Source organism: Danio rerio, chromosome 4 (genome assembly GCF_049306965.1).
Source record: "Danio rerio strain Tuebingen ecotype United States chromosome 4, GRCz12tu, whole genome shotgun sequence".
Lineage (NCBI taxonomy): Eukaryota > Metazoa > Chordata > Actinopteri > Cypriniformes > Danionidae > Danio > Danio rerio.
The window spans coordinates 17,202,798-17,217,169 of NC_133179.1; the positions used below are offsets into that span (position 1 = coordinate 17,202,798).

Genomic DNA, 14,372 nt, shown 5'->3' on the forward strand with positions numbered 1-14,372 from the left:
CCTATATATATATATATATATATATACACCTATAGATAAGATAGATAGATAGATAGATAGATAGATAGATAGATATCTATATCTATCTATATATATATATATCTATCTATCTATATCTATCTATATATATATATCTATCTATATAATCGCCCATTAGTACTTTAATACCAATCTAAACACCAAAAACATCTACACAAACGAAAAATCACAACAAAAGAAAATCAACTGCACTTTTTTTATTATTATTTCAGGCACAAGAGGGAGCAAATTTTGGCCTTAATGCTTTCACAGCAGAGTCAGTGTTCAAGATTTCTCACTCACAGTATAGATTTCACAGACACACAAAGATGAACACACACACACCCAAACCCATAACAAGGCCACCAAATACCTCAGTTTCTTTTTAAAGTGCTCAACAGGTCAAGTATTACCAGAAAAGAAAGATCCTCAATTCTTGCTAAGCAGTGCTTGAGTTCGAGACCTCAACCCACCCACCCCCAGGAAAAAAGGCACGTTACATAGAACTTTATATGGCTGGAAACCCAATCTAAAAATGAGCAGATGGGGTCAATTAATGAACACTTGAAGATGCTTCTGAATGTTAGCATTTCAGTTTAGCATACACTAAATAGGCTTCTTTGGGTTACGTGTGCAAACTCAAACTACAGGGAAAAAGAAACTTATAAAAAGAACTAAATAATAATAATAATAATAATAATAATAATAATAATAACAACCTGATTTAAACGGTAAGCAGCATTTATATGCGTTAAACACTGACTTCCACTATTGAACGCGATCTTTAAACATGCATTTGCACCATGCGTAACCAAAAGTGCAGAACAACTCCCAAAAAACATCCCAAAATGCCTTATCCTCTCTTGTTGTGCCTATTTTAGGAGCTTCAATCCTGGTACAGCAGGAATCCAGAGAAGGTGCTATACTTCCAGCTGCTGCCATAGATGGCGCCACGGTGCAGCCTGAGCCACACCTGATCGCCTTGAAACAGCTGCAGGACAGCATGATTACTGGCCGTTTCGTGATCTGGGGCACCGTCGTTGGCATACGCGGACACCATCACCTCTTCGTTGCGCATGAGGTTGATGTAGAGCGGCACGCTGATGGCCAGCTTCAGGATGTGGAAGATGAAGACGTAGGCACCGGTGGCTGGGCAGGTGAAGCGACCAGAGCCAGTGTCGAACATGTCACCCAGGTTGGTGTGGAGCAGATCAAAGGCGATGGGCTGGTCTAAAGTGCCCGGCGCAAAGTTGGCGGTGCGAGCAGCAGAGAATGCCACACGGAGCTGGGTGAGTGGGTACACATGGACAGGCATCAGGGTGTGCGGGCCTTGTGGATTCATGGGCACCTCCATGGCCGGGATAGACAGGGTGTCACTAAGTCCTGAATCCAGAGGATACGCCCCATCTCGATCCGGACTGCTCACTTGAGAAGAGTCGCTCCAGCCGGCTTAAATGGAGGCAAGTTAAAAAGCACAAATTACTTAATAATAATAATAGTAATAATAATAATAATAATAATATAAATTACACTCATTATCAGCATGATAATCAAATATACAACAGTAGTCAGACAAATATTCATCTACATAAAATATATGTATATAGCAATCTATGGATGATATAAAGACTGCTTAAATTTTCAGTTTCTTTTGGATTGCGTAAAGCACTTTTTAAAATAATCATACCGCTGCTCCTCTGAGTTGCTGTGCCTGCTCCTCTCTTGAAGTTTTGCTGATAGCCGTTTTCCTGATAATGCAACCAAAACTACAATTAGCAGGGTCAAAAGTACATCATTGACAAAGCTGATATAGAACGTCTAATATACTTTATGTATTTTTTATTAATTATACCTACCATGCGAAATGACATGAAGCCTACAATACAAATGTGTACAGCATGTGTTTAAGTAAAAGCAATATCCTGACTATATAACTAATATACACAATACAAATTAATTTAAAAAATTTATAAAATAGATTCTACAATGCAAAGTCTTAACATATTTTGGATTGCTTATACATGAAATTGAATTTAGAATGGTTAGAACAAAACCCAACATCTACAATGCAAAATGAACAATTATGCAACTGATCACGATGCATTGAATTTAAAAACATTACACATTTGTTAATGTAATTTGAGACTATTCATAACACAATGGCTAAAATTGGATTGTTTTTATGAATTAGCGAAATTCACAATTTGTTAAATATACATTTAAAAAAAATTAATAAATCAATTTAAATATCAGGGCATACTCACTATGTACAGTTGCCTTGAACCGAGCCAAAGCACGCTCGTCCCCCCTCCCGTCTCCCCCGACGGCCCGCACTCATTACATTCGGGCCTGGGCATGCTTAAGTCATCGATGATGGGCTGTTCAATAAGCCCTCTCGCTCAACACAGTAGCGATTTATTTAATTATATCGTTTAAGTTGTTTGATATGCGGTGACAGTCAAATATTTCACTGAACAGATAGCCGCTTTTGACGCTCAAACAATCATAAAAAGTCCTCGTGCTTCAGGAATTAAGAGGTTTGCTGAAGGTGCAGCTGTCATGCAATGAGGGGATGGCATCTTTAATAAATCTACAACGGTTTGCGTTCATTGAACAGTAAGAATAAATAATAGATCCATATGAAACAGGTCCTTAAGTCACATCTCCCTTTCAGTTTCGGGCTCAGGCACATTTTGCACTCACATACAAGCTTACTCTGCTAAAGCCTAAGTGAACTGCGCTCTGGCACACCTCTTCCAACCGGGCCAGGGACAGCCAAATGAACCATGCCCGAGCCTGCTTCAGTGCACTCACTTCTCAAATGATTCGGGAAACAGGCCTGGGCACGGTTCGGATAGCATAGTGTGATCACTCCCTCGATTTATAGTAGTAAAGGGCACACAACTCACTCTGGCCATGTAAAGTGCAGACGCAGGCTCTCTGTGTGTCTGGGACATGAAGCTTCCTCCTGGGGAACGTACATTCACTCTGTAGGCATCATAACCACCTGCCCATCAGACAGAAAAACATTCAATTTTACTCTAATATGTCACAACTAGAGACGAGAGAAAAAGTGGCCAGGACACAAGTCAATAATATTTTAACATACAAGGGGTCTTTGTTCCATTAAACATCCAGCTTGTTATAATTACAAAGCATTTAACAGTCAGGGGAGAAAAATGTGGCATGTGATGTCAATGGCAGTCTTCAGAGCATAGGCATGACCTACTGACTGTCACCAAATAGCTTAATTTCAGTCACACTGTTTTAATGTGCATTTAGAAGTAAATCACATCAGTAATGTGGTAAAGCAATTCTTAAATGCATATAAAGGATTGAAAAACTGGCTAATGACTAATGCTTAACTGGATGTAAATGTTGCATCAAGTCGAAAGCAAACAGAATTTAATCCGAGGCCTATCTGGTTAATGGTAAAATACTAACTGCTATACAACGAATCAAACAGAAAAAAAAAAAGATATAGCTTGTTACAGTAACACAAAAATAAATTTTAAAAATAAATAAACCAACAACAAAATTATTATTATTATTTTATTTTTTTAATAATAATTATTTATTATAAAAATGCATATTAATAATAATAAATTATAAATATATAATAAAAATAATAATAATAATAATAATAATAATAATAATAATACATAAAAAATATATATAATAATAATAATAATAAATAAATAAATAAATAAATAAATAAATAATAATTCATACATTTAACACAAATAGAAATCCATGGCATGACCACTTTAAAGAGCCAGAATGACAATCTGCAGTGCTTTAAGAGAACAGAAGTACACCAGTGTAATATGAAGTGTAAAAAGTAAAGGACTTGCGGACCATGAAGGAAGAGGAAGGTACCTCTATAGCCACCCGGTGATCTGAATGAGTGCCCCAAAGCCCTGCCTGCACGCATCATACCTCTGACTGCCCCGCGAGAGTAACACGACTGACCCACACGAGAATGGGAGCTGGAGAACACGGGACCACCAGCACTGACTGCACACTCCAGAGGATACTGGCCTTCTGGAAACACACATTAATCAGAGTACGAAAAAATACAGCAGATTATCAGAATGATGCAGAATTGTAAAATTTCATAAACACGTCAAGACCAAATGTTTGAGACTAAATGTGTCCTACAATAAAAAAAGATAAATAGATAGATAGATAGACAGACAGACAGACAGACTTCAAGACACTTCTATACAGCTTAAAGTGACATGTAAATTCCTCACCAGGTTAATTAGGTTAACTAGGCAGGTCAGGGTAATTAGTCAAGTTATTGTGCAACGATGGTTTGTTCTGGAGACCATTGAAAAAATATATATTGCTTATAGGAGATGATTAGTGACCTTACAATTAATTTTTTAAAAATTATTTATAAAAAACTGCTTTTATTACTGCCAAAATAAAACAAATAAGACTTTATCCAGAAGAAAAAAACATTATCAGATATACTGTGAACATTCATTTACTCTGTTAAACATCATAGATAATAACACAGAGAAAACCGCAGTTTAGCGCCCCCTGTAATGTTCGAAACGGCTAACGTCATTGCACATTTTAGCCAGTTCAAACAGACCATTATCACCCTAGGTACACTAGAAGGCGCCTCTTCATCTACGTATCTACATGTAAGATGGCATCAATTTATTTCTTATAGGTGGGAAATAAAACATTAATAATATGTGAAACGACATGATTGACATTTATTTGTTGTTTAGGTTATAGGTCAAAGGTCATGTGTGTGTGTGTGTGACATATATATATAATTAGATTATAATAAATTCAATTAGAATCAAATTAATTAAATTTTTAAAATTAATTTATTTGTTGTAATTAATTACAATTAAAATGAAATTAAAATAAAATAGGTAAAAAAAAAAAGCTATTTATAGTAAAATATTTTAGATAAATCAACTGGAATAACACTGGATAATAATTATATTAAATACATTAAATTAATTTAAATTAGAAAAATGTTTAATGTATAAAAGCATGAATGCAACCAAATGTTAAGTAATACTAAAAATCTAACTTTATTAACATTTTAAAAAGTGTAATATAAATATTAAAATGGAAGGTAAAAAAAAATAAATAGTGAGTTTAAATGTACAATAAAAAAAGGAATTTAAAGTAAAATGCACAGCACATGCTCATGCTTTACCGATCTGCAGGTCTTCCTCGGGTGGGTTAAGTTCAGGTGGAGTCTGAGTGCTGGCAGTGGTTACACTGGAGGTTTTGGCTGACGTGAAACTGCGATGTATGGACTCCGAGAAACCGCTCTCATCTGCCTTCATCCCTGAGCTCTCGCCGATCACATTAAACACCTGAGGACGAGCGGGGTTTGACATTTCACTTCCTTTAGATCATAGGTCTCAAACTAATTCCTGGAGGGCAACAGCACTGCACAGTTTTGATCCAATCCTAATCAAACACAACTAATCCAAATAATTGAGGTGTTCAAGACTACTAGAGACTTTTAGCAGGTGAGTTGGAGGTGGTTGGAGCTAAACTATGCAGAGCTACGGCCCTTCAGGAATGGAGTTTGAGACCATTGCTTTAAACAATTAGAAGTGGCGTTAATTGATGCTTACAGAGTGAATGTTGTGGAAGGGGTTTTCTGCGCTGATGGATCTGCGACTGGGTGGGGTTGAAAATGTCTGTGCAGAACCAGAGCTCGATACTCCATTGCATAACATCTGCCTTCCTGCCTGTCAAAGGGTCAACAAAACAAAGGTCATGTCAAATACATGACAGTAAAAAAGTAAAATCACAAAATCTCTAGTCTAAACTTTCGACTTGTTAAATGTTACTGCCAACTAATACAAATTCTAAATATAAAAATCTTCTTCAGAAATGTTAAATTAAATACAAAATTAAATAAAAAGATAAATTAATAAATGTAATAAGAAGAAATCTAAGTAAAATACTAAATTAAATCTTTAAATTAAATTCCTCAAAAACAAGCTGAAAAAAATAAACAAATTTAAATAAAATCCAAAGCAATATTTAAAAATGTAAATAAAAAAAAAATTAATAGCATATATATATATATATATATATATATATATATATATATATATATATATATTTATTATATATATATATATATATATTTATTATATATATATATATATATATATATATATATATATATATATATATATATATATATATATATATATATATATATATATATATATAAAACGTAGTGCAAGACTCGTTTAAATTAATAAATTAAATCAATAATACAAAAATCACATCTTAAAATTCCTCAAATAAAAAAAAAAAAAACAAAAGCTGAAAAAGTATCACTAATTTTGATAAAATCCAAACCAGTATTTAAAATAAAGTAATATTTACTAAAAAGTATGAATAAAGTATATAATTTTAATATAATTTTATATAATTAATAAAATGGTGCAAAATTTGTTTGAACAATTATTGAAAAAATAACAAAAAGGTATTATAAAAAGGCATTTCATTTCAAATATACAAATTAACAAATTTAATTAAAACTTCTGAAAATTAATAAAACTTCAGTAGTCGACCTCAACTGAAGCACCATTGGTTTCAGGACCACCATGTAGTATGAATAATACATCTACAGTTCATTTGCTTAAGTGTGATGTTCCATGTCCAAGCGCTCTATCATACTGTATGGGGAGGCTCAACAAATGGTAATACAAAAGCTTTTACAAAGCGAAGTGATACTTACAAAAAAAAATTTAAAAATTCCAATATATAAACCATGCCAAATATCTGATGACAAGAAAGTGATTCGTTTTTTTATTAATTGTTATACGTCTATGATGCAGAAAGCCCAGAGACTGTGGTGTACACCATTATTTTATATCAAATTTACTTTAATGCGTGTAAAAAGTGGTCATGAACGAATATTCTCAATTTGAATTAGTGGACCCGGAAACAGTATTCCATACATCACGACTTAAGCAGATGAGTTTGGGTGTTTACCTGTACAGTGCTTTGGTTTTCTAGAGAAACTGAAATGGAGGATCCTCTGCGGTACAGTGGAGGTGAGTTGAAGCCCTCAGCCTGCTTCTACAAACACAACACTCCATTATAGCACATCTAAAGTCACAAACTCACACCAAAAGCTACCATACATCCAATATTTGCAGCAACAACCCACAAAAATCTGTACCCGTGGCTTATCTTCAGAGTGCAGCTCCAGATCAGAGCCATTTATGGAGCGATCTCCATTGGACAGACAGCCTTTACCCTCTCCAGACAGCAGAATCCGCAAAGGAGTGCTCTGACAGTACAAAATACATCGAATAGATGGTCAAAGCTTATGCTGACCATGTTTTTATGGTTAGGCACTTAGTAATCTTAAAAGTTAAAATTTTCCTCACCCGCTGCGATGAAGGCAGAATATCTGAAGGGCTTTTGGTCAATTCTCTCTGTACTGTATGGTTAAAAAAAATAATAATAATAATTTAAATAAAAAAAATAAAAATAAAAAAAACCTATAAATGCTGAACTATAATGTTATAGTGTGCTGTATTTGTAGATGTTCTCAAAGAACTGAAGCAAAGGATTAAAACCTTATAAAAGGAATTTAAAGCCTTTAGTAATGGTAGCCTAGTGACATATGACCACTAGAGAGCACTGGATATACAAGTGAAACTATTAGACTGGCCAAAAAAAAAAAAAAAAACTGCATGTAAAGAGCTGATTTTGTTTATTAGGATTTAATTAGATGATTGGGGTTTGCCATCTCATGCAAGTAAAGTCACCCTGGCATGGAGGGCAATTAGGGCCAAAAGTCTTAAACTAATTTAAAAAAAAAAAAAAAAAGACAATTTAAAATAAACTTAAAGTTTACTCCTGTATAGCTTAATAGGCCCAAGTTTGCATCAATAAACATGCCACTGGAGGAAAAAAAAAAAAAAAGCTTGATTCTGATTAAAGATAATGGGGCAGGTAGGGCTGGGCGATTAACTGAATCATCATTTAGAACCGATAATCAAGTTTTCAGGTCAATTTCTTTTGCTTTCCATTACACTGCATGCGGAGTTAACTGACCCATCTGTTTATTTATTTATTTATTTTTTTTTTTTACTTCTGAAGTCACTTTGAAGCCTTGTCTGATCTCTGGTCAAGTAGAACGATGGACCCATTCTTGAGCCTTACTTTGCACTACATTGATGCTGATTGGAAGCTGCACCAGAGATGGCATATTTTCCATTACAATAAATTAATTTTAATTAAAACATTTGCTCAGAAGACGCAGGAATTTTATTTTATTTTAAGAAGAGATGCTGCTTATTTTCTCCTTTTAATATGAAAAACATTGAAAATAAATTTATTTTGCTTACAAAGTGCAGGTTATTTATTAAAGACAAAAATGTGGCAATGTGTGGTTTAATTTCAGTTACTCAATGTTGATGTTCAATAAATAATCATAGATAGTAGACTGTGCGTTTCCTTTAATTAAAAAATTAAGTAATGCACCCTTCATTCAGCAATCTCACTTAAAATATGCTTACATATTTCCTGTACAAAATCGGTCAGTGAACTATGAGGGCAAAATTTAATAAATAAAACAAACCTTCATTAATCGTAATAGTTCAAATGTTCAATTAATAGAGATTGATTAGGGCAAAATCGCCCAGCCCTATAATGGGGGAACAATCAATTTAAAACTAATGATGTGCCTAGATAAATCCTGTAATAATCACTACCGTTCTATGCAAGCAAACTGTGAATTTAACACCATTCTATTCTTACGGTGTTAATATGAAACATTCCTGTACCGATTGGAGTGGAGGAGCCTGGAGATGGACGGCATCTTTTTGTTTGAGTGTTGACAGGTGAAGATTCTCCATCCAAAAGAGACTCCTGCAAACACGGATTATATTGGGGATTTAAAAAACACTGATTGTTTAAATTAAACAGTTGCTTGCTTTAATGCTTGCCTGCATGAAACTGAAGGAGCCAGAGATCTGGTCCATCAGTGTCTCCAGCTGCTGCCGGCGCTGAACGGGATCTTTTGGTAACGGAGATGGAGAACTGAAGACTTCCACTGCAACGGGCATCTGAAAATATAATCCAAAAAAAAAAAATAATTTTACACTTGACTGATGATTTTACAAAGGTTTGGATCCTCTGATCAAAAACTCACAGATTTGGAGTCTTGCTCAGCCTTCTTTCTTTGACGTTTCTAGAAAAAGAGACAGAAGTTTAACACATTTTCTCTACAGTATGCATGCAGGCTGCAAATAGCTTGACAGCTGAGTAAACCACCAACATGCTAAGTTGTAAAACAGCAACATCTTCAACAGGTTTTAAAAATGTTATAGCATCAGAGAATATTGTAAATAAGTAAAAATTATTTCTTTTTATATTCATATTAGTTAATTGGGTCATTTAATTGAACAGCACAAATAATAGCAATTTATATTTGCTTTCAAATGTGCATCAGGGGGTCTTTGTAGTATGGAAATGTTAGTTTAATTGCACTAAAATAAATAAATGAAATAAAAAGGACCATACAAATCCACATGTCCTGAATGTGCACTAAACATCATACATCAAGTAACTTTCAGTAAAGAGAACTTTATAGTAGTTCGTAATTACAATAACAAAATGTTAAATGTTGACCACTTCATTTAACGATTGATATAAGAATGTGAATAGACTTTTGCAAAAAAAAAAGTCATGAATTATATACAACAACAAAAATAATAATAATAATAATAAAATGATTATTATTGTTATTATTATTTATTATTATTATTATTATTATTAATATTATTGAGCAAGGAAACAATTTAACAGGCAAGTTTTTCACCTCTTTAGGGTCAGTCGTGGATCTCTTCACAATGTCTACAGTTTTAGGAATCAAACCCGCTGCTCCTTTCCATGGCTTCTGTATGGGGGACTGGGAGGACGCAGGAGGATCAGCAAGCTCCTCCATTTCCCAGGAGTCCGGTGGCTCCCTCTCCTTCATGGCCAAAAAGTCTTCCTTCCAGTTGCGAGGCGATGCGGTTTCACCTCGTCTGCGCTCATCAGTTTCAGGCATGTATCGTCTGTTAAGAAACTGCCATCATGCAGACATTAGTGACCTGCTTGTTTACAACATTTAAATCATGAATTGATGCATTACTTGTTTTTACCTCTTTGGAAGGCACTTCATTTGAGCTCAGCTTTACCAGCGCTAAAGCAAAGAAATATACAATAAATTATGCGCTAGTGAAAGTGTCTGCTTCATGACAATATGTAGAGTAATCTTACTGGTGAGGCCACTGGGTCTGGATTGAGAATCAGGCTTTATGGTTTCGGTCTTCTCTTGACTGTCAGATTTAGGAAGCGGGATGTTATCGAAAAAGCCAGAATCCACTAGGCGAAGAAGCTTCTCCTTCATGTGCTTGTCTGTAGATGAATGATAGCAGTCATATTAAAAATAAAACTTTAAAAAGGGACCATATTTGTACCCTAGTAAACGGCCTGCTTTAAATAATTAAAAAAACAAATGAATAAATTAAAAAAAAAAAGCACCTTTAATTATTTTTTTATACTTTCAATACATGTCAAAATTTCTGCTCTTTCAAAATAATTGTCAGGGGCATACATGGATTTATGAGATATATATATATATATATATATATATATATATATATATATATATATATATATATATATATATATATATATATATATATATATATATATATATATATATATATATATATATATATATATATATATATATATATATATATATATATATATATATAAATATATAAATATATATATAAAAAACATATATATAAAAAACATTTTATAAAAAGAACTCTTTTTGTTTCATTTTTTTAGTAGCAATATTAGTAAAAAAAAAAACTAATTGGCAAAACAGTCACCCAAAACAAAGTAGTTCTAGCTTTCATAGACCAAATTAATCTGACCATCACAGTTTGAGTTAGAAACTCACATGTCGAGCCAGCAACCGGTTTTTCATTCCCTTCCAGCAGCTCCCAGTAAACAATAGCAGCCCGTCGCATCTGATCCTCCAAACTAGAGCATGAAACAACAGGAAGACCATGCTAAATCAACAGGATAAACACCAAATACTGCAACATGAAACCTGAAAGCATCCAAAGCTATAGCCATAGATAACTGCATAGTTGCATAGTTGACCTATCGGTAAACCCCTCCCACTAATTAAGAAGTTTATTATACATCACTTAATGTCATACTTAAGCTCCACTTGAATGTGCCTACATGAGAGCTGTGTCCTTTTGCATCAAAAAACATGTTTGGACAAGGTTGACATTGTAAAACGCATAGCAATTCTGAGTTAGCTACAATAACTTGGGGGGTATGGGGGATACCGATAAATAATTGTATGCACAATGCAAAAACAGATTGCAGTATCCAATAGTGCAAACCTAATGCTGTAATCCCTTTTACATCCCACCAGTGATGCCAAATCCATCAAACCCTCCATGTCTTGAGTGGACATGTAGCAGGAATATTGTCTGGTGTTGCAGAAGTTCTTCCGGACGTCCTCTCTCTGCAGACTATGGAGGACGTACTGCACCTGGAGCATTAGACTCAAACGGCTCTTCTCCTCATCAGTCTTCATTTGCTTCTCTTGGCGAACGGCTTTACGCTGAGCCTTCAGCAACTACAGAGTAGGGGGGGAAAAAAAGGAAATTCAGTACAACACTCAAGTATTTTTTTAACCTAATTTTATGCTATACTTCACAAAGACACAAGACTTGCATCTTGAGTGAGGGAGCCGATGGTCTTCTGGAGCTCTTTGGCAAACTTCAGATTATGGACCACCTCATCGTACTTGCCCACAGCTTCCTACAATGACAACCCATGTTAGCGACACAAACAAGATTTCCTAAGATGCAACATATGATATGAAAGTCAGTTACCAGTTGGTCTTCATTCAGCTTTTCCCCCTTCTTCAGCTTATCACTGTATCTTTCCAGTTTGAGCTGTAAGAAATAAGCTTAGTTATGTCAAACACAAACTTGTAAACATTGTTAATATTAAAAGTGTGAAATATTCCATCATTTGAGATTAAAAGTGGGGTTAAGAATGAGGATCCCACCTACAGCCAGTGTTTGCATGCACAGGTCTTACTAGTACTGAACTCTTACCCCACAAAACCTCAAATCACACCCGGGTCACGGCACCAATTTAACCATTCTAAATTAACTTGCAGCATCATCCCCAAAAATCCCACTCCCACCCAGGTCATGGTACCAATTAACCAGTCTAGTTTTAATTGCAGCATCACCCCCCTAAAACCTTACTCCCACTATTTAATCTAGGGCAAGTATACAGTGTGCACTGTTATAAAAATACTTTTCTAAGCAACAGAGAATATAGACCCAGACCAGGAGTAATGGGCCACAGATTCATCCTAAATATTAAAAGGTACCTTCTTTTTCTCAATGTTACGAATCTTGTGCTTGAGGCAAATGAGGCCGTCCTCAATGTACTTCTCATAGCCACAGTAGACGGTTGTAGAGCTCAGGGCTAGCTGGAGGGCGGAAAGCATTCGAGGGGATTCAGGTTTTGGGCTGCCCTGGCCATCATCCTTCTCCACAGTGAGTTCCGAGGGCGTCAACGTCTCTAATGTCCGAGATGGTGATAGCTGAACCATGGTTTCAGTCTTTCTGGTGGACAGGGGAAAAGAAGCAAAATTATCACTCTACAGTTGTGACATTTGATCAAAACATCGCCAATATTGTCCTAAAACTATTCAGCACCCATTCTGTCTAACCATTTTTTTTTTAAACAATCACTTCAAAATGTTGACCTCTATTTACGATGAAATGAAGAACTTTTATGCCATAACCGAATGATAGATTACTTGTTACTAAATACAGAATATATGCTTGAAAATGTAAAGTGTATACATTATTTTTAAAAACAGCTTGCCAATATTACAGTGGTCATGAACTTTATACTGACACCTGTTGGTATGGATGAAGCATCACAAACCTCAAAAAGGTAAATTGCGCAAGTGTTACTTCAAGTTCATATAGGAGTAATGTGAAAACAAAAACCCAACTACAAATACTACATTTAAGGCCATATAAAATGTAATTAACTTAAACTGATACAATATGAAAACTATAAAACACTTTAAAAAGCAATGGTTAAAAAAATCCCTGATTTGTTATTCTTTGCATAATAATACAAGTTTATCAATAAATTTCAAATGTTTCCTTTCCCATTTATAGAGGTTTAACAAAATACCATATGACTTTGTATTTTTATTAAACCATGTCTATAAATCTTTAACCGGTGCATAATTTTATAGGTGAAAATGGAAGGTAAATAAAAAAATCTAAACCAATTAGATAGCCCAAATTAAAAAAAAAGTTTGTCCATGCTTGTGCTATAAATAAAAAAGTTTTCTACATGTTTAAATGCCATATAAATGTAGACTACGTCTTGTTTATAATACAATGACAATCACTCGTTGACCATTAATGTATAAAAATCACCTCAAAAAACAGCCTTAACATATCGTACAATACACACACCAAACTCTGCCATGTGTCTGGACATTCGCCAGTGCTAACCATGACATGGCATTTACGTAAAGTGGTAACAAATACAAGAATAAACGGCGAAATGCGTCTGAAAATCACTTAAAATGTAGCATAAACAAAACATGCTTGTTTACTAGATCATTTACAAATATCCCACAGACGGTTTAATGTACCTCTAGCGTTCATAAATATTGCTCACTAATCAAACAAGATCAACAATAACGCTACAATAGCTATTTCCAAAGGGACCCATTGCAATACTCTGAATCGTAACTTTTAAAACCTTAATCCAAAACAAATTGTCTCCATTCCAGACTAATCCTACCCAAACAGCATCAACACGGTGCCACCACCCAAAACCCCGCAAAGAGAACCCAAATAAGTTGCTCGAGGAGGATTCAAGACAGATGCATGTGACAGCATAGAAACTCGCAGAAATCTCACCGACCTCATGCGTCTCTGCTGGAGTGTGTGTGTTTGTTTGCTGCGTTTCAGATCGCTAGGATGACTTGGGTGGGAAGGCTGCTCATTTAGAGCCAACGCAAATGAGTTAGCCTTTCGGTGAGCTGCTGGACAGACGACATAAAGCGGTGGTTAAACAGAGAGGACAGACCGTAGCATCCTCTCACCTATTTATGCCCTAGGAAAAGAGGAGACACATCAGCTGGAGGAGCAATCATGACGTCACGCAGACAAGCACAGGACAAAACAGTATGGTCCCTGCGCTCAACCTCTCTCTCTCTCTCTCTACTCTCTCTTTTCTATCTATCTATCTATCTATCT

The 14,372-nt window shown here is 35.0% G+C and overlaps 1 protein-coding gene across 5 annotated transcripts; it reads right to left on the bottom strand.

Moving 5' to 3' along the window:
- Positions 1 to 221: 221 nt before the first annotated feature.
- Positions 222 to 14,239, bottom strand: caprin2 (caprin family member 2). Of its 5 annotated transcripts, none has more exons than NM_001013273.1 (21): positions 14,038 to 14,239; positions 12,467 to 12,704; positions 11,955 to 12,017; positions 11,794 to 11,880; positions 11,457 to 11,695; positions 11,000 to 11,082; positions 10,303 to 10,440; positions 10,185 to 10,225; positions 9,860 to 10,108; positions 9,191 to 9,229; positions 8,985 to 9,104; positions 8,823 to 8,907; positions 7,419 to 7,471; positions 7,208 to 7,318; positions 7,018 to 7,104; positions 5,637 to 5,753; positions 5,207 to 5,369; positions 3,958 to 4,062; positions 2,928 to 3,025; positions 1,706 to 1,766; positions 222 to 1,467 (listed from the first exon to the last, which is right to left on the bottom strand). In NM_001013273.1, exons 1-21 carry the CDS (start codon positions 14,040 to 14,042, stop codon positions 905 to 907), a joined length of 2,745 nt encoding a protein of 914 aa, NP_001013291.1. In that variant the 5' UTR covers positions 14,043 to 14,239; the 3' UTR covers positions 222 to 904. The 5 variants fall into 5 exon arrangements, with proteins under 5 accessions (NP_001013291.1, XP_073802016.1, XP_068075681.1 ...); XM_073945915.1 differs by having other exon boundaries at positions 3,958 to 4,059; positions 12,467 to 12,700; positions 14,038 to 14,196; XM_068219580.1 differs by having other exon boundaries at positions 12,467 to 12,700; positions 14,038 to 14,196.
- Between the last annotated feature and the right edge of the window lie 133 nt (positions 14,240 to 14,372).

What these genes read in the sequence shown, in the direction of transcription:
- caprin2 (XM_068219579.1), bottom strand. An exon ending in GTAACATTGAGAAAAAGAAG is followed by an intron (nt 12,018 to 12,466) that starts GTACCTTTTAAT and finishes TATTTCTTACAG; the next exon opens with CTCAAACTGGAAAGATACAG. An exon ending in CCACGACTGACCCTAAAGAG is followed by an intron (nt 9,230 to 9,859) that starts GTGAAAAACTTG and finishes CTCTTTTTCTAG; the next exon opens with AAACGTCAAAGAAAGAAGGC.